General features: G+C 43.4%; 3 protein-coding genes across 9 annotated transcripts; 2 read left to right on the forward strand and 1 right to left on the reverse strand.

Moving 5' to 3' along the window:
- The first annotated feature begins 235 nt into the window (after positions 1-235).
- LOC6504149 (integrator complex subunit 6) lies at positions 236-9884 on the forward strand. Of its 6 annotated transcripts, none has more exons than XM_032452918.2 (4): positions 236-546; positions 3039-3462; positions 3896-5645; positions 5710-9884. In XM_032452918.2, exons 3-4 carry the CDS (start codon positions 3931-3933, stop codon positions 8030-8032), a joined length of 4038 nt encoding a protein of 1345 aa, XP_032308809.1. In that variant the 5' UTR covers positions 236-546; positions 3039-3462; positions 3896-3930; the 3' UTR covers positions 8033-9884. The 6 variants fall into 6 exon arrangements, with proteins under 6 accessions (XP_032308809.1, XP_032308807.1, XP_032308808.1 ...); XM_032452916.2 differs by having other exon boundaries at positions 236-486; XM_032452917.2 differs by having other exon boundaries at positions 236-480.
- Positions 9885-11773: 1889 nt separating this feature from the next.
- On the forward strand, positions 11774-25068 carry LOC6504150 (sorting nexin-27). Of its 2 annotated transcripts, none has more exons than XM_001964240.4 (6): positions 11774-12627; positions 22035-22137; positions 22344-22426; positions 22510-23345; positions 23418-23596; positions 24274-25068. In XM_001964240.4, the coding sequence occupies exons 1-6, from the start codon at positions 12269-12271 to the stop codon at positions 24340-24342; spliced, it is 1629 nt and encodes a 542-aa protein (XP_001964276.1). In that variant the 5' UTR covers positions 11774-12268; the 3' UTR covers positions 24343-25068. The 2 variants fall into 2 exon arrangements, with proteins under 2 accessions (XP_001964276.1, XP_044572700.1); XM_044716765.1 differs by lacking the exon at positions 11774-12627 and adding an exon at positions 21879-21955.
- Positions 14552-16485, reverse strand: LOC6503493. The gene is made up of 2 exons (XM_001964241.4): positions 15484-16485; positions 14552-15309 (listed from the first exon to the last, which is right to left on the reverse strand). The coding sequence occupies exons 1-2, from the start codon at positions 16436-16438 to the stop codon at positions 14846-14848; spliced, it is 1419 nt and encodes a 472-aa protein (XP_001964277.1). The 5' UTR covers positions 16439-16485; the 3' UTR covers positions 14552-14845.
- Positions 25069-25390: the final 322 nt, after the last annotated feature.

Raw genomic sequence — 25390 nt, forward strand, 5'->3', positions numbered from 1 at the left:
TTGTGGACAATTATCGATATTTGTGGTGTTTTTAAAAATTATGCATTGTTGACACGAAAACAAGACTCCTCAGCACCTTTTTCTAGATTTAAAAGCAAATTAAAGATAAATAAGTGGTTTTTAAACAAGAACCGCATATAATGTTTGTAAGCCAGAAAACTTTGGCTTAAAATGAGTTTAGGAATTAAAATAATTTGAATTGTGGCCACAACTCTGTTAACACTAGGTTATCAGTGTTGTAAAGTGAGTGGTTTTCCGGCTAAACAACACTGATAACTACCCTGAACACAACACTGAAAATCCACACTGAAAACAACAGTCCCCCGGTCCATTTTTGTCCGAAATTTTGAACCGAGAGGTTGGCTCGGGACCAGCACACCGTGGAGAAGAAGAAGAAGAAGCAGGCAGCGAACGGCGGACATCGGCCACGGCGACGACGCAACAACAGTGACGACGACGGCGACGTGTACGTGTGTGTGTGTGAGTGTGAGTGCAGTGCAGTGTGCGTGAGTGAGTGGAGCAAGCGGGAAGAAGTATAGGAAGGCTGTAAGTGCAAGCGAGCGAGACTGCTGTTCGTGCCGAGCCACATACACGTCCCCGCTCTCCCTCTCTCCCTTTCTCTCTCTCTCTCTCTCAGTAGTAGAGCGCCCCCTCCCCCTTCCCCACATCTACCGCGAGAGTGCTGAGCTGCGTATGTGTGCCTGTGTGTTCGCGGTGGTGATAAATTTTTGTTGGCACAAAGTAAAAATATAACAGAATAAAAATCGTGGCGCGGGTTAGAAGCTAATCGAAATTATTGCAAGTATTGGAGCTGGCAGTGTGCATTTTTTAAAAAAATATTTATTTTTTTTTTAAAAATATTTTTTTTTTCTGTGATTTTAGACGTAGGAAGAGCGTTTGTTGTTTGGTTAATTGAGTGCTTTTTTTTGAAACTCTCGCCCGAAGTACTTGTGCCAGTTCTGGTGCTGCTGCTGCTGCGGCTGATGATGATGGTTATATGGTGATGCTCTCTATGTGTGTGTGTGTGTGTCGAGTGCGGCGATTGTTTTTAGTCTCTGTGGGAGCTTATCCTGGCGATTATCCTTAAATTCCGCCCGGAAATCCATTAAGGTCAATCCGCATTGGCGTGGCGATCTCCGTGTCAACCGGTCATCCGGTCATTTCTGCCACCTCCAATGTGCCGAATTCAAATTCGGAAAAGTTTGGCGCCTACGCTAGCGGTGAATCGAAAGTGCTCTCCGATAACGATAACCGGATTATCACATGCAAATCACAAATTCCCTCTTGAAACAATAAATGTGTGTTGTCAAAAATGTGTGTTTATCAATAGGCCGACACCCCCCGGTCCCCCCCGCCGACCCTAGTCCATTACCTTTCCCCGCAGAGTGTGTTTATCGTCCAGTTTGTGCTGCTTTGGCAACTCTACTGCTGCTGCCGCTGCTGCTGCGGCTGCATAAGTGAATTCCGACGTATCATTATAGCCCAGCCACGACCCACCCCCTGCACTGACAAGATTAATTAGCCACAAAAACTCGATTACTTCAAGTGGTCTCCCCTACATTTCTTATTATTTTTTTTTTTGGTTTTTGTTTTGCCGTGTGTGTGAGCTTTTAACACAATAGGCCAATCACCCTCCCCCTTGTTGCCTCCCACTCTGGGGCCAGGGTTGCCAGACCCACTAACCTGGAGCCCCAATTTACAAGTGTAATTAAAAGATTAATATTTTTTATTTTATTTCAATATATAAAAATATTAAATATTTTCAAATTAAACCATTTTAAAAGGTCGCACCTGTTTTTGAAAAGGTGGGATTTATATTAGATCCCTTGGCAACCCTATTACCGTAGCCGTGTTGTGAGCATATCCATGTGCACTGGTGTGCGTATGTGTGTGTGTGTGTGTGTTTGCGCTCTTATTCAAATAGAAATTCAATGTTTTGCACTCGAATTCAGAGTCAATTAGTCGTAGCAGTGATAACACGCTCTTACTGGAAATTTATACAACTCAGGGCCAGAGTCGGCTGCACTAGGCCCGGCTCCAGAGTTGTGGCATGTGGGCATCGGGTGGTGGGGGGAGGAGGCGGCGAACCGTAAAGTAGGTTAGCCGATAGCGACGATCGTTATCCCGGCATTATCGGTATTTGAATAGTTTTTCTATCGCAAAGCTATCGCATTCCTTTTGACATCCCCAATCCCTCTTTCTCCGGCTCGCTAGGCTCCCCCACTTACCTGCCCCCCCCTGCCGCCTCCCTGCCCGTTAGCTTTTTGGAGAGCAAACAGAGATGGGCACCTTCGATCGTGAGTGGAGAGTGGATATTGTGTAACGAGTGGCAGTACTTTTTCTTTTATTTCTTCTAAAAACAGTTTTTTATTACTATTTTTTTTTTTTTCAAATAAAATATTATTTTTAATAAAAAAAATAAATAATTTAAAAGGTAATAAAAGTTGTATAATTAAGTATTAGTCGCTTTCCCACTCCACTCACGAGCCACGTGAACCCACCTGGGTCACGGGATCATCACTAGGCAACGCCAACGAAGCGTAGTGGGGCATCAAGCCGAGTAGACCGAGAAAGGAGGAGGAGGAGTATAAGGAGGTGATGGTGGTGGAATAGATAAAGGAGGACGCCGAGGGCAGGAGGCAGTGACGGCGACGGCGGAGTGGAGTCCAAGAGAGTGGATTCAGATTTGTGTCAAAGCATTTTTCTCATAAATATGCACAACAAACATCTTGAGGAGCGACCCCATGGGACTTGGATGCCATAAGCCAGTTGATTCCGTTGCTAATTAGCACATATATTCTGTGTTTGTATGAGTGTGGTGTGTGTGTGTTGTGTGTATTGTGTGTGTGTGATGACAGTGATTACGCAGTTTCAGCAAAATCGCAATCAGTTGTAGTATCTTTTTTTTTTTTTTTGAAATCCATCTATCGATCGATTGCATACAACAGTGCGTATGCGCAACCTCAATTGTACTTACAACCAGTTGCATGCTCGCTCATGTTTCATTATCGTTTCGTTTCAATTCCGTTTCGTTGCAGTTTGTTGTTGTTGCTACTGCTGCTTATCCAGTCCAAATGTCAGCTGTTTCACGCAACATGTACCATAAAAGCGGCACAGCCACAGCCAAACGCAGAAAAAGAGCTTATCGATCAAGCCCCGCAGGACAAGAGAAAAAGCAAAAACAAGAGGCACCCGAGCGCTGCTAACAACGTAAACAACAACAATACCTAAAATACACACAAAAATAAAAAAAAGCAACAAACAAACAAAACGCAGCCCAAAACAGAGACACAGAGAGAGAGAGAAAGAGAGAGAGAAGAAAGTAAAACACAAAAATCAGAACAAAATTACAAAGAGAAAGATAGCAAGCATAGCTGCGAGAAGAAAAAGAGCGAGAAAGAGAAGGAGAAAGTGCAACTAAGTGCATAGAAAGAGAAAGAGACAAAAGAGAGAAAGATAACGGTAAGTAAAGCTCAGCTCAAGATCGATCAGCTGGGAGATGGAATTATTTTTGTTTTTTTTATTTCAAAATATTAGGAAATTAAAGTTATTTCAACATTTGAAAAAAAAATTTATTTAATTTAAATTAAAATATTTTAAATATTTATTTTAATTAAATTATAATATTTACCTAAAAATAAATAATCTTTTCACTTTAAAGTTGAATTTTTTAAAATACTCTTATTTGTTTTGTTTTTAAAAAACTCCCACACATTCCGTTATTATTTATTTGTTTCTCCTTATAAGTAAGCTGACGTCATGGTTCGATTTTGAATCGATTTTGAGATTATCGAGAAACAATTACATAATAATTATTCCGAAACATAAATAAAGTAATTAAATATTTAAACTTTAACAATAACAATTAACATATTTTTTACGTTTTTTCTTGTAGAGATTTGGAGGAAAAGTGGAGGTTCCATCACCGCCATGACAATCATACTCTTCCTGGTGGACACCTCGTCGTCCATGTGCCAGAAGGCGTATGTGAACGGGGTGCAGAAGACGTATCTGGACATTGCCAAGGGCGCCGTCGAGACCTTCCTCAAGTACCGGCAACGCACCCAGGACTGCCTGGGCGATCGCTACATGCTGCTGACCTTCGAGGAGCCGCCGGCGAACGTCAAGGCCGGCTGGAAGGAGAATCATGCCACCTTCATGAACGAACTGAAGAACCTGCAGAGTCATGGCCTGACCTCCATGGGCGAATCACTGCGGAATGCATTCGATCTGCTCAACCTCAATCGGATGCAGTCGGGCATCGATACTTATGGCCAGGGCCGGTGTCCCTTCTACCTCGAACCCTCGGTCATTATTGTGATCACCGATGGCGGACGGTATTCGTATCGGAACGGTGTCCACCAGGAGATCATACTGCCGCTGAGTAACCAAATACCAGGCACCAAATTCACCAAGGAGCCCTTCCGCTGGGATCAGCGCCTGTTCTCATTAGTTCTCCGGATGCCGGGCAATAAGATCGACGAACGGGTGGAGGGCAAGGTGCCGCACGATGATTCCCCCATCGAACGGATGTGCGAGGTGACGGGCGGACGGTCGTATCGCGTCCGGAGTCACTACGTCCTCAACCAGTGCATCGAGAGTCTGGTGCAGAAGGTGCAACCGGGTGTGGTGCTGCAATTTGAACCCCTGCTGCCCAAGGACTCGTCCTCCAATGCCAATTCCGTTGGGAACTCGGGAGCGGGCTCCGGTTCGGGTTCTGGTTCTGGCTCTGGCGGCAGCGGTGGCAGTGGTGGTAGTGGTGATCCTGCCCCAGACATTGTCTTCCAGCCGGTGAAGAAGATGATCTACGTACAGAAGCACATCACCCAGAAGACCTTTCCCATCGGCTACTGGCCCCTGCCGGAGCCCTACTGGCCGGACTCGAAGGCCATCACCCTGCCGCCCCGCGACGCCCATCCCAAGCTGAAGATCCTAACGCCCGCCGTCGATGAGCCGCAGCTGGTGAGGAGCTTTCCGGTGGATAAGTACGAGATCGAAGGATGTCCACTGACACTGCAGATCCTGAACAAGCGGGAGATGAACAAGTGCTGGCAGGTGATAGTGACGAATGGTATGCACGGATTTGAGCTTCCGTTTGGGTACCTGAAGGCGGCGCCCAACTTCAGCCAGGTGCACCTGTACGTGCTGGCCTACAACTATCCGGCTCTGCTGCCCCTCCTCCACGATCTGATACACAAGTACAACATGAGTCCACCCAACGATCTCATGTACAAGTTCAACGCCTATGTCCGCTCCATACCCCCCTATTACTGTCCCTTTCTGCGCAAGGCCCTCGTTAACATCAATGTGCCTTACCAGCTGCTGCAGTTCCTCCTTCCGGAGAACGTCGACAACTATCTGTCGCCGACGATAGCCAATCAGTTGAAGCACATCAAGAACACCGCCAAGCAGGATCAGGAGAATCTATGTTTGAAGGTCTATAAGCAGCTGAAGCAACCGAAGCCACCATATCGCCAGGTGGAGACGGCCAAACTGTGTACGGGTACGGCTCTGAGGAGGGATCTGGTGAGGCATCCCTTGCTGAGGGACACCTTTGCCAAGTTGCATGCGGAGATCGAGCCGGTGGAGAACTATACCATTGTGGTGCCTCAGCTGACGCACCAAGCGTCGGCCAAGACGTACAGGTAAGGATAATGGAAGTCCTTTTACGGATATCTTTTTAATGTTTTTATTTTTAATCTTTAAAAGGAATCCCTTCGATATACCGCGACGGGATCTTGTGGAGGAGATCGCTAGGATGCGCGAGACCTTCCTGCGACCCGCCTCGCTGGTGGCCAAGGACTCGGGCCACTGCCTGCCCATCGCCGAGATGGGCAACTACCAGGAGTACCTCAAGAACAAGGACAATCCGCTGCGCGAGATTGAGCCGACGAACGTGCGCCAGCACATGTTCGGCAATCCCTACAAGAAGGACAAGCACATGGTGATGGTGGACGAGGCGGATCTCAGTGATGTGGCGCCGATGAAGTCGCCCAATGGCAACGGACCCGGCGGTGCTCCGCCCGGTTCGCCCTCCGGCTCCGGGTCACCGTCGGGACCGGGTCCCTCGTCGCCGGGTCCACCGGGCTCGGGACCAGGACCCGGGCCCGGAATGCCCGGCGGGATGGTTGGTGGCGGCGGAGGCGGTATGAGCGGACTGATGATGGGTGGTGGCGGCGGCAATCCGAGCAAGAAACTGGACGGCACTGGCCGCGGACGGAAGCGCAAAGCGGGACCACTGCCACGAGGATTTGAGTTTCGTCGCCTGTCGACGGACTCGCGAAGTTCCTGCTCCAGTTCCATATCGTCGGCGTCGAGCGGTGACCTGGGATCCCCGGGCTCTGGGCTGGGTAGTGACTCCTCGGGTGCCGGACTGGCCGGCGATAGCTCCTCCAATTCCATGGCCTTTGACGAGGACAGCAACAGCAGCTTTGCGAGCTCCAGCTCGGAGGCTTCCACTGATTCCGGCATGTCGCTAGACCGCCACTCGGACCGCCTCGGCTTCGACTTCAGCGAGGAGGAGGCCAGCGACCAGGACACGCCCCTCAACGGCTACGTGCACAACTTCATCAACGGCATCAACGACGATCCGATGGTCGGATCGGCCGAAACGGAAGCCGGTTCCGCTGCGGGAGCAGCTGCCGGACCGCCCGGTTCCGCCGCCTCGGGATCGACTGCCGCCGCCGTCGCCGCCGCCACCGCCACAACCACCGAGGCCTCGTCGATAATCACGGCCTCAGTGGCCACTGCGTCCATAACCGCCACACCCGCCGCAATCCTGCCCAGCATCAGCAGCAGCAGCAGCAGCAATGGCGGCGATTCGTGCCCGCCCAGTGTCGCCTCTAACGCCACAGCCCATCCCGGGCCCAGCTCATCGGGCGTGCTGTATGTGCCGCAGAACGGCCTGACGACACACGCCGCCTACAGCAGCAACCTCAGCTCGCCGCTGGACAACCTGACCTCCATGGGATCGACGGGAGGCACTGGCCTGGGACTGGCAACCCTGGCGGCCCTGAGTGGGAACAGTAAGCCCGGTACCCTGTCGCTAGCGAACGGATTCGGACATGGACACACATCAGTGATATCGCCGCCATCGCCTCTGGCAACAGTGCCTCCGAATCCCCTGGGCCTGGGCACCAGCAACTCCATCTCCAGCTCCGGAGCGACTGGCAGCAACTCATCCTCATCATCATCATCGTCGTCGGCGACGACAACGACGGGGGGATCGGCCAGTTCCTCCTCCTCCTCCGCCTACTTCAGCCACAACGACATCAACGACGCCTCGGAGATCTCCCGGATACTGCAGACCTGCCACAACGGCACCAGCGGCAGTAGCGGGAGCAGCTCCTCCGGCGCCTCCAGCGGCAGTAGCAGCACCAGCAGCAGTAGCCTGAACGGCAATGGAAACGGAGATTCGGGCAGTGGAGGTGCCGATGGCGATCATTTGGGATTTGGAACGGGGAACAGTTTCGATGCCCTGAAGAGAGCTGCCGGAACGGGGACGAGTGCCGGCAATCCGCACTACTACTGGGCCAGTGGACTGAATCATCACCAGAATCACTCACCCAGTGGAGGAGGCAGTGGCGGTGGAGGAACGGCGGGGAACTCAACAGCAGGAGCCGGAGGAGGAGCTGGAGGAGCGACAGCAGCCACCAGCAATAATCACCGGAGCAGTCCCAGCAAAATCCCAGCCGATATCAAGGCCAGTTCCAGCTGCTCATCCTCGCCGACGCACAACAATAATGGCGACCTAAGTGCCCCAGTGACGAATCCGCTCATCCTGACCGACGAACAGCGCGATGCTGCCCGGAAGCACAATATCGATCTGCGGCTGCAGATCTTCCGGGATATACGACGGCCTGGCCGGGATTACAGTCAGCTGCTGGAGCATCTGAATCTGATTAAGGGGGATCATGAGATGCAGTCGGATTTCGTGGATAAGTGCATTGTGGAGTCGTTGCGCTTCCGACGGCATCGGATGGTGTCCTGCATACAGGAGTGGTGGGATCGGAAACAGCAGCTGGCAAGTTAGCGATGGCTACTACTCTTTGGCAAGCACCACTGAGTCCTGGCCAGGAGCGGGAGCCGGCTCATCCAACAATCCATCTGTCTGTGATGTCATCGAAATCGTAAATCGTAAATCGTATATCGAGAATCGATAATCGATAATCGAAAGTGAAAACAAAACATTGTATAAGAGAATGCGGATAAGCGGATAATCGGTTAACTGGATAATCGGATAGCCGGATAATCGGATAGCCGGATAATCGGTTAACTGGATAATCGGATAATCGGAATAGGAAGGAGTTCTCGTCAATTTCCAAAATAAATTGTATATAATATCAAGCAGAACAGGAACATGAACAGGAACTGGAACAGGATCATCCCGGGATATAGTAATCACATCCTATATCCTCACATCAACCAAAACCAAGAATATAACACCACAACAACAAAAACAAAAAAACAAAACAACAAAAAACAAAAAATGGGGGCAATTTCTTAGCAACTTTAGGTGGTTAGAGAAAGAGAAAGAGAGAGAGAGAGAGAGTGTATAAGAGTGCGATGGGGAGATCGCTGAAAGGAATAAAAAGGATGAATAAGGATGTAGAAGGATGTGTAAGGATGTGTAAGGAGTGTAGGGACGAGGAATCCAAATCAGGATAGGTTCAACTCGCCAGAAAAACAGATATATATGTAATTATATTATCTATGATATATATTTTATATAAGTATAAACTAATTTAGTTTACTAATGTCGAAAGGATAAAAAAAACAAAAAACAAAAGAAAAGAAACCAACACACACACACACACCCTCACATACACACACATACAGATTTTTGTAGAAGCCGTTTCAGTTTTTGATTTTTAAGATTATTTTCTCTTCTCCTTAACATAATTTTTTTTTTTTTTGTAATATTTTTCTTAAACAATTATTAAAAAAAATATATATATTATTATTATTATTATTTGCTCGTGTGCGCTTAAGACCATTTAATTATTGTAATTTAGAATTTAAAAAAAATATATCGATTTAAGTGTATAGTGTACCACAAAAACAACAACAACAAACAGAAACAAAATAATTACAAAAAAAAAAATACAAAATTTAGGAGAAAAGCTTAAGCTTCTTGAGCCACGTTTTAGCCAATTTTTGTTGGACCTGTTTAAAAAAAAAAAAACCAAACAAAAAAAAACACAAAAAATAACAATCTTCGCTTTGATTTTTAACAAAACGGATATATACAAGATTAAAAAAAAAAAAAGATACAAAACAAAAAAAAAACACACAATTATACCTATATACATATACAGATATTTATTGCCTAAAAAAAAAAGAATCCGGTCAGCGTTTTAATTATCTAAGAGATGAAAAAATAAGAAAATAGTCGTATTATTATCATCCAGTACTTTCGGTTTCCAAATGCTTACACCAATAATTAATTATTTTTTTTTTCGATTAATTAGCTCTTATGTTATGTACTATATATTCTTTTCGATTAAATAATTTTTAAACAAATTTTAATGTGAGTAAAAAAAAGCTAACACCACACTTAAGCGACAAAAAATGAGAATGATAAGCGAAAAAATAAAACAAAAAATAGGACCGTTTGTTAAACAAAAAAAAAAAAAACAATACAATTTCGCACTATTTTTTTACGTGTATGTTTGTATGCATGATACGGTTTTCAAAGCATCCTGATGAGAGAACCCTTTATTAGTAGCTAGGCAGTGGGCAGCGATTTTAGGACTGCTTCGGGATCCATTCTAAAAAATATGTACAATTTCAAATGCGTATCCAACAAATTTCATAAGACATAACAAAAGCAAAAACAAAAACAAAACAAAAACAAACAAACGGAAACAAAACGAAAAATCAAAGGAAAATAAAAAAAAGGAAGCATTGCATTAAAAATATCATTTTTTGGTTTTGGGGATATCTATTATTATATATTTTATCCATTTTTTAGGATCCACCCACCAATGCGCTGGCTACGCCCATGTATGAATGATCTATGCCCCTGCCTCCGCCCCTGTTCTTATGATTCACTCATGATCTATTCTAATCTTTGGGGTTTTTCAGAAATAATTATATATAGAATTGATCTACAAACATTTTCAGCCATTCCAAGCAATAATCGGTCAGGAATTGGCAAAGATATAGACATCCCAAGGGGCCAAATCTGGAAATCCTGGATTTCGTAAAGGGTCTCCCCACAAATTTTTGAAAAAAAATTAAAAAATATTTCGTGCTCAGATTTTGATGCAGGTTGGCGGGAAATCGGCCCAGAAATCGTTTAAGGTATTCCTTTCGAGAATCGGACAAGAATTGGCAAAGATATAGATATCCCAAGGGGCCATACCTGGAAATCCTGGATTTCGCAAGGGGTCTCCCCACAAATTTTTGAAAAAAATCTGAAAAATATTTTGTGCTCAAATTTTGATGCAGATTGGCGGGGAATTGGCCCACAAATCGTTTAAGGTATTCCTTTTAAGAATCGGACAAGAATTGGCAAAGATATAGATATCCCAAGGGACCATACCTGGAAATCCTGGATTTCGCAAAGGGTCTCCCCACAAATTTTTGAAAAAAATCTAAAAAATATTTCGTGCTCAGATTTTGATGCAGATTGGCGGGGAATCGGCCCACAAATCGTTTAAGGTATTCCTTTTTAGAATCGGACAAGAATTGGCAAAGATATAGACATCCCAAGGGGCCATATCTGGAAATCCTGCATTTCGCAAGGGGTCTCCCCACAAAAATTGAAAAAAATCTAAAAAATATTTCGTGCTCAGATTTTGATGCAGATTGGCGGGGAATTGGCCCACAAATCATTTAAGGTATTCCTTTCGAGAATCGGACAAGAATTGGCAAAGATATAGATATCCCAAGGGGCCATACCTGGAAATCCTGGATTTCGCAAGGGGTCTCCCCACAAATTTTTGAAAAAAATCTGAAAAATATTTTCTTCTCAGATTTTGATGCAGATTGACGGGGAATTGGCCCACAAATTGTTTAAGGTATTCCTTTCGAGAATCGGACAAGAATTGGCAAAGATATAGACATCCCAAGGGACCATACCTGGAAATCCTGGATTTCGCAAGGGGTCTCCCCACAAAAATTGAAAAAAAATCTAAAAAATATTTCGTGCTCAGATTTTGATGCAGATTGGCGGGGAATTGGCCCACAAATCGTTTAAGGTATTCCTTTTTAGAATCGGAAAAGAATTGGCAAAGATATAGACATCCCAAGGGGCCATATCTGGAAATCCTGCATTTCGCAAGGGGTCTCCCCACAAAAATTGAAAAAAATCTAAAAAATATTTCGTGCTCAGATTTTGATGCAGATTGGCGGGGAATTGGCCCACAAATCGTTTAAGGTATTCCTTTTTAGAATCGGACAAGAATTGGCAAAGATATAGACATCCCAAGGGACCATACCTGGAAATCCTGGATTTCGCAAGGGGTCCCCACAAAAATTTAAAAAAAATCTAAAAAATATTTTTGGTTCAGATTTTGTTGCAAGTTGACGGGGAATCGACCCACAAATCGTCTTAGATATTCCTTTTGAGAATCGGACAAAAATTGACAAAGTTGTAGATATCTTTTGTATGTTGAAGAATGTGTTCCTTTATTTTAGATTTAAATTCAAATACCCGCTTTATGAACCGGGAATGTCATCCGCTAGAGATGAGCAGGCTAAAAATGTGGCCTGGCCACACATTTTTCGATTGTTTTTTTGTGCACAGTTATCGGTTTTAAGAATTTATCGAATTCGATTGACCATCGGTGTTTCCGATGTTTTGAAAACCCTACCACCTCTACGGTCCGGTCCCTGCTGCAGCAATATGCGAAAATTAAAATCTGTCGTCTAGATGCTAACTTTAAAATGCGCTAGGCAGCAGGCAAGAATCCCAAACGACCAGGCGGTGTGATTAATTTTTTTTTCGGCCCGTGGTGGAGTTGCGAAAGGAGTAGGAGCAGCGGAGTTTGGTGTAGTAGTGGCCGTGTGGAGTGGAAAGTAAAAGTGGCGGTGCCTCTGTCTCTATACGTGTGTCCGTGTGTGTTTCCGTGTTTCCCCCCGCCCCACCCCCACTGTATTGGTGTGTGTGCGCGCGAAAAGAAGTTGCAGTTTCTGTAACAGAGTTACGCAAAAAAAAAAAAAAAAAAAAAAGGCAACTGCAACAAGAGCGGGTAGCGGATAGCGGGTAACGGGCAAGGAGCCTGCAACATAAGATATTATTTAAGTGTTATTGCAAAAAGCAATGAGCAGCATCGTTGGCGAAAATCTGCCCGCCCCACCGCCGCTGCCGCCGACGACTACAGTCACCGCCAATACAGTAGCGGCTAGCATGGGATCAGTGGGCAGTGGCAGCGGCACAGTCGGCGGAGGAGGAGGAGGAGGAGGTATTACCACCACTGCCGCCAATGGACCCCGTGTCGTTACCATCTACAAAACGGAAACTGGATTCGGCTTCAATGTACGCGGTCAGGTGTCCGAGGGCGGCCAGTTGCGGTCCATCAACGGTGAGCTATACGCTCCGCTGCAGCACGTGAGCGCCGTCCTGGAGAACGGAGCGGCGGAGAAGGCCGGCATCAAGAAGGGCGATCGCATCCTGGAAGTGTGAGTACAAGAATTTTTTATTATTTCTTACTTAAGGTAGTCTTAAGATGGAGATTTCAAGAACAAGACCTCAAGAACTCTTATCTAAAAATATTCCTGAGAAAGTTTATAGAAACCCGATATTGTTGGGAAAACACCTGCCGGGGGAAACTGAATCCTTCGCATAAACAATAATTAAACATAAAGCTCAAGTTCTGTATACAACAGACCTCAACTCCACCCCATCCCACCCCCAAATCTCACCAGATTTCACAGTTCAATTATTTTCTAAGGTTACTGGGAGGTGGATTTTTTGGGAGGTTTTCTCCAAACTTTTGTTTTAAAAACTTTCAGCCACAAACCATGCATGGAGAGGGCCATAAATTTTTCATCAAATTCATAAATCGGGATACATAAGCTGGGGTTTTAAGGCTGGCTGGCAGTGGTGGGGGTTAAGTAGAAAGTTAACCCCACTGCTAGGGGTATTGCATGACCAACCTTTGACCCCGCCCCATGGGTTAGGTGGGTGGGGGATGCGGGTGGAGTACAAATTTGGAGTTCTTGGAGTGGTGGTGTTTCCAAGAGTGGGTCAGAAAATAGGGCTACGTGTATGAGTGTTCTAGTATTTCTGGGGTGTTTTTTTTTTGTTTTTTTTGGGTGTGTTTTGGGGGGTAGATTTTCCAAAAAAAACTAAACAAGAGATTTAAATTTTTGCTTATTTTTTATAAGTAATATTTAATATTTCCGATTTTTCATAGATTTTCTTCTTCTTGTTTTTCTTTTTTCTTATTTCTTTTTTTTTTTTTTTTATTATGCACACTCACTTGCATGGGTTGCCACCCACTCTCACATACCACCCTCTCTCTCATACAGGCTAATTAAAATGCTCTTTCTCCTCTGGCTTTGTTTTCCTTCCCAGACCCCCCCAGGCTCCATGTCCCATTTACCGTTTTCCCTCTCTCTTGTGATGGCAAAACTTTTGTTTAGCATCTTTGACATTTCGGTTTCGATAGTCGTTATCAGTAAGCATCCTCCTACCATCCCTCCCTCCCTAGCTCTTCCACCTCTCCGACCCGTGCCAACTCTTCTTCTCTGCCCACCACACCCCCCCTCTCTTTTTCGGGCGTCGTGTCCATCAATCATTCGCTTTTATGGTGTCACTCTTGTAGTGTTTGCATTAGTGTGGGTGCGGCTTTGCTCTCTCCCTCCCACTAGACCACTACTCTCCCCCTGAATCCCCCACCCACTATAGCCCGCTATCGCCCCTCTCGCTTGCACACGGTTTGGGGGCTACCAGCGACCAAATTCAATTAATAAATTTGCTCTCGCAACCAGCCAACTTAATTATCATCCTCCCGGTGCGATCTTCCCTCCCCCACCCCACCATCCATGCTCTCCCTTAGCCACCTGTCCGAAAACGCGCAAATTTTCCACATTTTTCACACATATTTCCATTGCAAACAGAGAACGTGTATGACAGTGGCAGTGTCATCAGTGGCGTGGCCAGGATTTTGTCACTGGGGGGGAGGTTACATACCTCAAACAGGATAAAGAGAAGAGAGGGAGGTAGGGATGGAAAGAAACAGTATCAAAGGGTGGGTTGTATGAGCCCCCCGAAAGTAATCCGCCCCCCCAGGCCACGCGCCACTGGGTGGAGGGGAGCAGCCCCAACAACAGAGAGTGAGAGAGAGAGGAGGTGCTCGTCTATTATGCGGCTTGTTGTTGCTATTTGCAGTGGCCCATCATTTCATTATCAGCAACAAAGCCAACAACAAGGAGACCCGTTATAATTCGGCTGCGCGTGAGCTAACAAAGCAGAGACGAAAACTGCAGAGGGCGAAAGTAAAGAAAACAAAACCAAAAACAAAAACAAAAGCAAAACCAAACAAATTTGCATTTGATTTCCGTCTTTATTTTTGTTTTTTTTTTTGTTTTTTTTTTGGCGAACCAGTTGGAAACTGGAACTAAACGACTTGTGGCTTTAATCTTAATATTTTCTAGTGATGGAAAAAAATTACAAAAAAAATCATAATAATCATAAAAATAGAAGTAATTCTTAGAGTTTAAAACTATTTTGAAATAATATTTAATCAAAAATTAAAACCCATATTTGGGGCGTAATCTCTGGACTTATTTTTTCTCTGAATCATAACCACCCCACCCCCTTATCAGAATTCTTTCTCTCACCATTAATATTCATATTTATTTAAAATGAAAAAAAAAATACAAAAGAAATATTCTATCCATTCCATCGAAGCTTCCTGGACCACCAGTAGTCCAGTAGTGACCACCAGTTATCCGGAATTTGTGGCTGCGACTGTTCTGCTGACATCTGCAACTGGCTCTTCCGCCACAGCGTGGCTGCCACATTGCAGAGACTTCCGTTGCACCGGACACAGTACGGATCGTTTAGCGAACATTCCGGCACTTGGCCGGCACATCCCCTCACCGTATAGATGCCATCCAGTCGACTGACCACCGTGCTGACGCACAATTCCGTCGCACTGGAGCAGTTGCTGGTGGTCATGGCACTGGGCAGTGCCATACTAGCACAGTCCGTGTCCTCGTCCTGGCCGTTGCAGCGATAGCAGCTCCGGACGGAGTAGCGGTTGCAGGTGTCGCTGCTCCGGCACAGCTGGCAGGACTCGCCCACGGCCGATGGAGTAAAGTTCGCATCCGCACAGCCACGTCGCAAGAAGGTATCTGTGTTAAGGGATAATTGGTTTTTATTTCTCTTATTTTTTGTAGAAGAACTTAAAGGAGAGTCAAGGATCCTGAAGGTTATCCTTTCCATTAAAACATCTATCTCATAAAGGATAATCTCTTTTATTCCTTGCCCGATTAAGGCCTCCAATTAGGTCCCCCACTCACCCTAACCTTGCTCGCAGGAGTAGCAGGCTGTGGTGCCGGCGGCGCACTTCTCGGTGACCAGACTCCTCCCCTCCCGACAGCCCGCATCCGCGGTGGAGTTGCACACGGCACAGGCGATGTCCTGGCACTGGCTGTTGCACATCTCCCCGTGGCACTCGCTCAGCTCCCCGGTCGGGAAGAAGCCCATGGTGGTGGAGCAGCCGCGCTGCAGTACCTCCGTCTGGGTGTTGCGATGCGTGTAGCAGTTCTCCCGGTGTCCGTACATCACCTTGTTGACGCACTGAGTGACCGTTACGTTGCTGAGGGAGCACTGCTCCGGAGTGTCGTCCCCCTCCTCCTCCGGCTGCTGATTCCGGAGGCAGTCGGGATTGGGGGATAGACGCTGGTGGGTGCACTGGAGGCAGCGGGATTCGGTGACGGTCTTCTCATTGTTGCAACCATTGTAGTTGCACTTGAGGCAGACGTGGGGGCAGGTGGTGGGCAGGTTGGTGTACTCGCAGCCCCTCTGGGTGTTCGAGAGGTGCATGACATTGGTGTAGCAGCGATCCTCCTCCCGGTAGACGGGGCAGGGCAGCAGGAGGTGGGGCTTGCTGGTCACATCGATGCAGTCGGAGCCACTGCACTGGTAGCAGCGCAATCGATCCGCCGGATAGACATGCCGGTTGCACAGGCTCGTATTGCACTGATCGCAAGGTGCGGCACAGTACCCATTCGGATAGAGCCGGGCCAGGCAGCCCCTCCGGGTCACACCCGCCGATATCGAGGTCACGCACACGTCGTTCGTCTGCTGGCACTCCTCCACCTCCAGCTGCTGGCCCGGCCGTGTGGCGCACTCCTTGTCCTCCGCCGAGTCGCAGTTGTAGCACTCCAACGCCTGGATGGTGGTCCTCCCCAAGAGGAGCAGGGTGCCAAGGGCTAGCAGGACTAACTGCTGATGGCTTCTAACACACTCCGTGGCCATTATGCGATCGACTTTGAGCTTCTCGGCCAACTGACGGACAAAGAAATAGCCAGTCCGCCGCAAGAAGTGCAAGTCTTGGGCAGATTAGATTACTTTTCATCGGATTGCCAATCTCGAGAGGTTGGGCTTCGAGCAGGCGCACTGATGGGTCCCGGATAAGGCGGTATATAACCTGGAGCTTTCGGGAGCACCGATCAAGTGGGCAAGGTGGGGAAGGGAACTTTTTCAAAAAGAAAAGTGACATGGCTGGGAAGAAGGGGCTTTGAAGGGGATAGGGTTTGAAATTCATATTTTCGATGTTTATATAACTTCTTTGGCTATTACTTTCCATAACTACTTCTACTTCTTGATAATTATGTTAGGTTTCGATAAAAGTTCGATTAAAACGATAACAAGTATGAATAATAACTTCCAAACTTCTGATAAAAAGATTCGATATAAATTCGATTATAAAGATAACAATTCTGAACAAAATCCTCCATATTTCCCTTAAAAAACTACAATTTAGAGACAATTTAGAGTTACTCGATAACTATCGATAGAAAGGATAACAAGTCCCGCGATAACTTCCTCAATCCTGATGCTCTAAATAAAGAGCTTCGATAATGAACCCTTTTCTCTTCTCCCAAGTCCTTTGAAAAGTAAACAGATGTCCTCTCGCCCCCTAACTCCCTTTTGGAAAGTTAAACGCCCAACTTAAACCCATAAACTTGCTCCGTAAGTACCTTAAAATGAATTAATTGTATCAAAAGTTAGTGAAAAGCCGCACTTGAGAACTTCCAGCCAAGTCAGAGACGTGAGAGTCAATGTGTGTCCTGAAATGTCAATCTCAGGGAGTGAAGGGGTTGTGTTTTCAATCGAGAAAATTAGTTAATTAAAAATAATCAAGTTTTTCCGGTGAGGTGGCTGCCTGTGACCTTCTGTAATGAAAGTTTCCCATTTTCCATTTTCCATTAAAGATTTTTTCAATTAGGGAAAGTTGGCTCTCCTCCTGGCACGTAAAGGAATTAAAATAAAATCAATTAGTTGAGTTCATGCCACAAAGTGTGGCATGTTGAAGGAATACTTCTGGATATATCACTTAATTGAGGACTCTTTGGAGGTCTCTTTATCTATTCCATCTGCAGTTTTTGTCCTCGTATCTTTGAAATCTTTCGTGGCGGCCTCTATTGCACTTGCTGACAAAAGTGGCAACAAAAAAATAAAAAAAAAATGTGGGTGGCTTTAAGGTTGTGGGATTCAATCAATGGGGATTATATGAACTATTTTCAGTCTCTGTTTTGTTTCGTTTTCACGTTAAACAAAGAAATATATCAGCCATGAAGCTACACCTTAAAAAAAAACTAAAATATTAATTTGAAAATTTAGAAAAAGTTGAAAGGTTCTACCCTCTAGAGGCCCTTTAACTTTTCGTATATTTTTTTTTAAATTTATTTATTTGATGTATTTCCTATTTGTTACAGTGTAGGACTTAAAGATACATTCACTTCAGGAACATTGAGAGCAGCTTTGTTGGCATTACCTTGGAATTGCAATGCATCTTCAGCCGGAAATTTATTTTTCTTCCTTTTTTTCTCCTTTTTTTTTCCATTTTGTACTTTTGAAAGTTTTCTGGCTTTGACGTTTATACTTCTATCTTTTCTCTTGTCTTTCCCCGTTTTATTTTTCATCCTATTACTCCTCAGGTATTTTTCCAGGTATTTTTTATTTATTTTTTTGCCAGGCAAGGGTTTAAGCCAACAACTTAAAGTTGAACTTGTTGGGCGGAGAACAAATTGAGTGTTAAAAATCCTTTAAATATGCAAGTTTCTGCCTGGAGGTACATATGTAGTCCCTCCAGGAGACCATCCACCATGGGTCATTGGGCGTTTCTATGGCATGTGGCCCGAGTTATTGAAGGGTCATTAGTTGAATTAGAATTGAATTTGTCTATCCAGGCATACATACGACATGCGAGTACATCGAAAATCAAAAACTACATCGAGCTTGGGTTTATCCACAAATAAGCTATGGACTTGATTAGTACTGTGGTTTTTATTTTTTTTTCACTTATTTTCATTTATTTTATTTATAATACAAGTTCTATATAGAGACTATACATTCTTTTGGAGAATGTTTTTAATTTTTAGACTGAAAATATTTCAACTCTACGATAAATCCGATACATTTTTTGATAATTACTTGCATTTTCGATAAATTTTTGACTTTATGGACAAGATTCTGTTGATTTTTATAAAATATTTGATTTTTTTTTAAATTATTTAAAAGATTAATAATTTTTTGGACAATATCTTTGGTTTTTATGGCAAAAATATTAAATTTTTAAGCCTTTTTTCGCAATTTTTTGTAAATTTTAAAATGTTTGACAATTTTTAGAAGCTTTTTCTAGATTTATGAACAACTATTAGACTTTTTTAAAGAAATTTAAGAACTTTTTAATAAAATTTTAGGAGGAGTTTAAAAAATATTTGAACTTTTTTGGAAAAAAATAACTATTTCTAATATTAAAACTAAGAAAAAAGCCACACAATTCCCAGGCATACTCTGAACAAAAACTCTGAATAAAATAACCTAATGGGTATAATAATGTCTAGATATTTTTAGCCAAAAAAAAATTAAAATTAAGAATGTGTGTGCGTTTTCGTTTTTTTCTTTTTTATGTTGCCACGAATTTGTGTTTGCGGTTTGGTTCTGTGCCCCGTCTGCCCCGTGCCAGTGTCTGTTGCTGGCTTTTGTGGCATATGCCCCAACAATAATCAATAGATTTACGTCACTGGATGGATGGGGCAGCCAGTCAGCCAGTCAGCCAGGCTTTGCCTTTGGTTACTTTGGGTTTTAGTTGCTTTTGGCCCACATTTCCGCATTGGCCAGAGAGAGAGGCTAGCCTGTGTTTGGTGTCGGTTGTTACAGGTTTTCAGGTTTCACTTTTTGCTCGGACTAAGCCAGAAATAAACATGGCCAAGAGTCGAGAGTCGAGAAACAGGGAATTGACAAGGGGATATGGACGATATAGACAGTATGGACAGTATGGACAGTGGATATCAAACAGAGAACCGAAAACAAACAGAAAAACATAGCACTGAAAAGCAAAGAAAACATGGGAGAACTGGAGATGAACGAAGGAGCAATTGAAGGACACTTGTTAAATACTCATGTCAAGTCCTCTGGCGGTATCCTGTCCGGTTCTTAATTAATTTTCGATTTCGATTTCAATTTCCATTGCCATTCCTTGTAATGGAATTACAATTCAGTTGCAGTTGCAGTTTCAGTTGCAGTTGCAGTTGCAATTCCAAGGTAAAAATTATCCACAAACATGTAGAATTTTCAATTTAATTTCAATTTAATTCAATTTCAGTATCCATAGGGATCAAATACACCAATCTATTTGAGAGAAATGTACATACAAGTATGTGTACTGTATATATATACAATTATTGTTTTTTAATTTCCCCGCAGCTATTAGGCAATCTGTAAACATTTCTGATTCCAATTTGGTTTCTGATTTTGTTATTTGTTCGTCGTGGCTTGCAAATATTTATACGATTTGATCAACTTTGCAAAACAATTGCCATTTGCCATTGGCCACGGGGAAAATTGGACACATCTCTCCTCGATTTTACATCGAAAATCGGCAATAATAATCATTTGCCAAAAATATGCCAACAAAAAATATAGATATTCCATTAGTGTTTCGCCCAAAGGCATAATTGTGTTTTGCGATTTGATTTAGTTGATTTTCAATGAGATTTTAGTTATTGAATAGCATTTTTTCACTCATAAACTATTAAAAACAAGAAATTAACATTTTATTTCATACTTCTGGGTGCTTGAAGCTGTACCACTATTTAATTTTAGCTTAAATGTTTGTTATTACTTTGAAAATAGCACTTCTTGAGTCAGAATCTATTGAAAACAAGAAAATTACATTTTGTTGCCTACTTCTGGGTGCTTGTGGGAAGACCTTTCTTCAAGCAGAATCACTAAAATGTCCATAACTCTTTGAAAAGTTAACCGATTTTCTTGATTTTTGTTGTGTTTTCATCTTAAGCCCTTCAGTTATTAAAATTTACCCTATAATCCAAATTTTTTCAATTAAATTGTTAACCTAAATCGAAAACTTCTAATCGATAAGAGCCGTGACCTGAGTTAATGTCCCCCCAGGAGCAGCCTACCAGATGGTAGCTTCTCATGTTCATCGATTCCAGTTATAATTTCGTGCCACACCACCACCCACCATGCCCACTGTGCAACTGGTTGTGAGGCCCACTGTAGGCAATTTGCACGCTTCTGGTGTGGAAATAGTTGGCATTTATTTAGTATTGTTCTCTGCCCACACGAGCCACACACTGTAAGAAAAAAAAATCTATAAAAATAATAAATAAACAAATGTTTAATAAGAGAAGAGTTTAAAAATATAGATTCTGAGAGGTGACTCTCGAGAGTCTCAATTTCCAGTCCCTGTCCACGCCTGTCGACTGCACTTATTTTATTCCTCGTTTATCGCACATTATGCTGGCATGTCGCACAAACTTAATATATATATTCCATTTGAGACTCTTGATTTCTGGCATGTAGCTATGTGAGTCATGCTGAGCCACCATGGTCCTCCTTGGCGTTCCACTACCCAGTACCAGTACCAGTACCCAGTACCACTACCAGTTTCAATTCCATACTCCACAAACACGGTGCGTCACACATTCAAGATTGTATCTGCTGCGATTTATTTATTTTTATTTTGTATTTTTTTTTTCTTATTTTTTTTTTATTTATTTATTTGTACGCCATGAATGGCAAATTGCAAACCGGAAAGACGCCGCAAAACTCCACGGGAATTGGAATTGTATAGATGAGAGAGAGAGAGAGGGAGAGAGGGTGGAAAAGTGTGGAAACTATCAAGAAAATTGTGGGTGGCAGTGGTGGCATGATGGGCATCCTTACCTCCTCTACCTCCTTATCCTTATCAAAAGCCATTCGTTTCCTTTTAAGCTATCAACTTGATTTAATTTAAGGAAGGTTGGCTCTGTCCCTGCTCCGGAACTCGTTTTTATTTCATTTGATTTGCTTGGCTTGTTCCTCTAGTTTGTCTTGAACTCCTGCTCTTAAAGCTCTTCAATTTTATACTTTTGATGGCCATTCTATTATTAAAATATCTCTTTATTAATTATTATATATAGTAAGGGGCTTCCCTTTCTTTCTAATCATCAGAATTGTGACTTAGAGTGCTATCTAGTTCTATAGAGAAATATTATTTATAAAAGTACTATGCCTCGAGTACTAAAGCCCCTCAAACTTGACCCGAATCGAATCGAAAAGCACTGGCCTGGCCGCCTTATCAGCCACTCCTGGGATGTCAATGCATCCATTATCTCGGTACTCTGGGAGCCGCCTTATTTTCGCTTAAATGGATCTGAGCCCGCCCAGATCGTGTTCAGAATTACTTCTATATTGATTCCAAATGCTGCCTTTCCATCACGTTCAGTTCGCCCAGTTGACTGCTTTGGAAAAGCGCTGTCGTCGGTAAAAAATATATATCTTATAGATTATATTTAGGAGTAATATTTTTGTAAGAAACTAATATATTATTTATTTCTTTTAGGAATGGAGTCAGCGTGGAAGGAGCTACACACAAACAGGTCGTGGATCTAATCAAGTCTGGAGGAGATTGCCTTACGCTGACGGTGATATCGGTGACACAGCAGGTGGGTTTTAGTTTTAGGATCTATAGGCTAGGATTTAAGACCTTATAGAGGTTCTAGTATTATTCATTAGGATTGTTTTCCAAGTCCTTGTAGCCTTGTCCGTCTGTCCGTCGGACTCCTAATAAAGGTCCGAAAACATACTCCTAATAAACTTTTAAGTCAATAATACAACCTTATAACCCTTAACCCTCTTTTTAAACCCCTAGGAGGCCGATCGACTGGAACCACAAGAGGATCAGAGTGGCTACTCCTACATAGACTACTCCGACAAGCGATCCCTGCCGATTAGGTAAGTTTCCATAGTTCTTTCATTACTTTCCATAAACAAATATTCTAATAAAGAATAAAAATTTCCCTCTTTTTCCCCTAAAGCATACCGGACTATGGTATTGTGAATCGGAATGGCGAACGCTACATTGTCTTCAACATCCACATGGCTGGGAGGCAGCTGTGTTCGCGTCGCTACCGGGAGTTCGCCAACCTGCACTCGCTCCTTCGCAAGGAATTCTCCGGATTTAGCTTCCCCAAGCTGCCTGGGAAATGGCCCTTCCAGCTGAGTGAACAGCAACTGGACACTAGACGTCGGGGTCTGGAACAATACCTGGAGAAGGTATGCGCCGTACGGGTGATTGCCGAAAGTGATGCTGTTCAGGATTTCTTAACCGATACAGAGGATGATATATCGGCATCGCCGGTGGATATTAAAGTGATGCTGCCGGACCATGAGGTGAGCACCGTTTCGGTGAAGAAATCATCCAACGCCCAGGTGGTGTGGGAGATTCTGGTGCAGCGCGCCAATCTCACCGCCTATACGCAGCAATATTTCTACCTGTTCGAAATCGTTGAATATAATTTTGAGCGTAAACTGCAACCGCACGAGATACCCCATCAGTTATATGTCCAGAACTATAGCACCGCCTCCTCAACCTGCCTATGTGTCCGTCGATGGCTATTCTCCGTTTCCAAGGAGCTAACGCTACCGGAGGGCGAACAAGCCGGTCGCTTTATATTCTATCAGGCTGTCGATGAAGTGAATCGCGGTAATATTCGTGCCGATGGTCGACTCTATGAGCTAAAGGCACTACAGGACGCCAAAAAGGCCGCCGATTATTTGGCATTGGCCCGTACACTGCCCGGCTATGGGGACGTTGTCTTTCCCCACTGTTCCTGTGATAGCCGCAAGGAGGGACATGTTGTCCCAGCCGTGGGTGAGTATACAGATACACTATATATGTATCTGATTCGACTTGATTCGATTTGATTTGTTGATTTTCTTGCAGGCATGAAGAGCTTTCGGCTGCACGCCTGTCGCGAGGATGGCTCCCTGGAGGCGCAAATGGTCGAACTGACATGGGACAGCATCAAGCACTATGAGAGCGACGAGGAGTCCATGTCCTTTTGCTTTCAATACAATCGTCCAGATAAGCCAGCACGTTGGGTTAAGGTCTACACGCCATATGTAGGTTTAATTGCTTCAAAAGGGGGGGTAGTTATTAAGAGTATTATATTAATTATTAAAGTTGCTTGGTAGTTGCTAGTAAGCGAGGTTCAATTGAAGGATAAAGCATGTTTTTGTTTAAAGAAAAGGTCTGATTATGTCTACTTACTCGAAAATATGTTCTCATGTCGTTTATTACAAAATTATATATTTCATAATTTTTAAAAACAATTATTAATACTTAGAAACAGTTTTTAAGGGCTATTTTGGTTTATTTTAATCAGAAATAATATTATTAATATTAATTAAGAATGTAATTCCACATTTCTTTCATAAAACGACATATTTTTTGACTATTACTCTCCTAACCTCTTCAAAAACAACTTTCATTAGCCCTTAAATGACACAGAAGTATGTTAGTTTCATAAATTCTATAAATTCTAAAACTAAATTAGAAAAGAAGAACAGTTTTTAGGAAGCTTAATTTATTCAACCTTCAACTAATTGGCCAAAGTGCAATTATAAAGTGCAAACATAATTCCAAAATAATTGCTGCACAGCTTAGGGGCAAAAGAGTTGGCTGCCAAAAAGGGCCAGACCAGGCCAGGCAGCCATCCAACCAGACAGCAACTATAAAAGCAACTATTTCCAAGGAATAGAATTTAATCCCTCCATTTTACTTGGTTTACCTCCAACAGCATGCATTCCTTGCGGACTGCTTTGATCGCATTATGGAGGAGCGCAAGTGGGACGATAGCGGTGACTAGGACAGGCCATTTACGAAGGAGCCAGGACGAGAGCGGGAACAGAGGCAGCAGAAGTTGGTCCAGCGGCAGCAGCAGCAGCAGCATCAGCATCAGCAGATTAAAAAGCAACCCACAACCACTACAAACCCGAACATCACCAGAAGAGCTGAGGCATTGCACATTGTTCGTTAGCCTGCACATCCACTGGATGGGGATGGACATCCACCCACACCCAGGCTCCTGGCTCCTGGCTCCTGGCCAGACCAGAAAACCGCTCCAAGCTACCCACTTTTCCCGCAAAAGTCCAGAGGGGGCCCTACCTGCTCCTGCTATAGTATCCTTCTCACATATATATTTTTTTTGTTTTTTTTTTTCGTGTGTGTGTATTTTGTCAAAAATTATCCATAATATAGCATATATTATATATATATTGTAAAGTATACGTAGCCTTGATATATATACATTTATATATATATTTATAATTTGTACAATGGACTTACTTGAAGCAATTGCAATCGCCTCGAAGCAAATAGTTGATGGGGGAATGTTAACAAAGCAGCAACAAAAATGTTTCAAATGTTTTTCGGCACCTTTAGCACATAGAGCATAAAAAACAAAAAAAAAAAAACAAAAAACAAAAAATAAAAAAATAAAGAATAAAAAACAAGCACCAATTTAGATCAAGATCAAGCAGAACCGACGATTCTCATATGAAATATATATACATATATATATTATATACAAAAATACATACAACAAAATATATAGCAAAGTATATTTAAGCCTCAACCTCAGCGTATATACATAATATATTTAATTCATACATTTTTCATATGATTTTGTCTCAGTTTACACTTGCTGCTACAAAAATATTAAAAAACAAAATATAAATATTAAAGAAAATTGTAAAAAGTCAATTTTAATTATACACAGAAATAAAAAATAAATCCATCTAATATACAAAAAATATTTAGAAAATCACCAAGCATTGCTAATTTAATTATTTGTACGCAGAACAAGAAACAAGAAATCAAATCAAGAAATAAAAAATAAAATAATGGTAATCTTA

The sequence above is a fragment of the Drosophila ananassae genome, chromosome XL (genome assembly GCF_017639315.1).
Source record: "Drosophila ananassae strain 14024-0371.13 chromosome XL, ASM1763931v2, whole genome shotgun sequence".
Taxonomy (NCBI): Eukaryota; Metazoa; Arthropoda; class Insecta; order Diptera; family Drosophilidae; genus Drosophila; species Drosophila ananassae.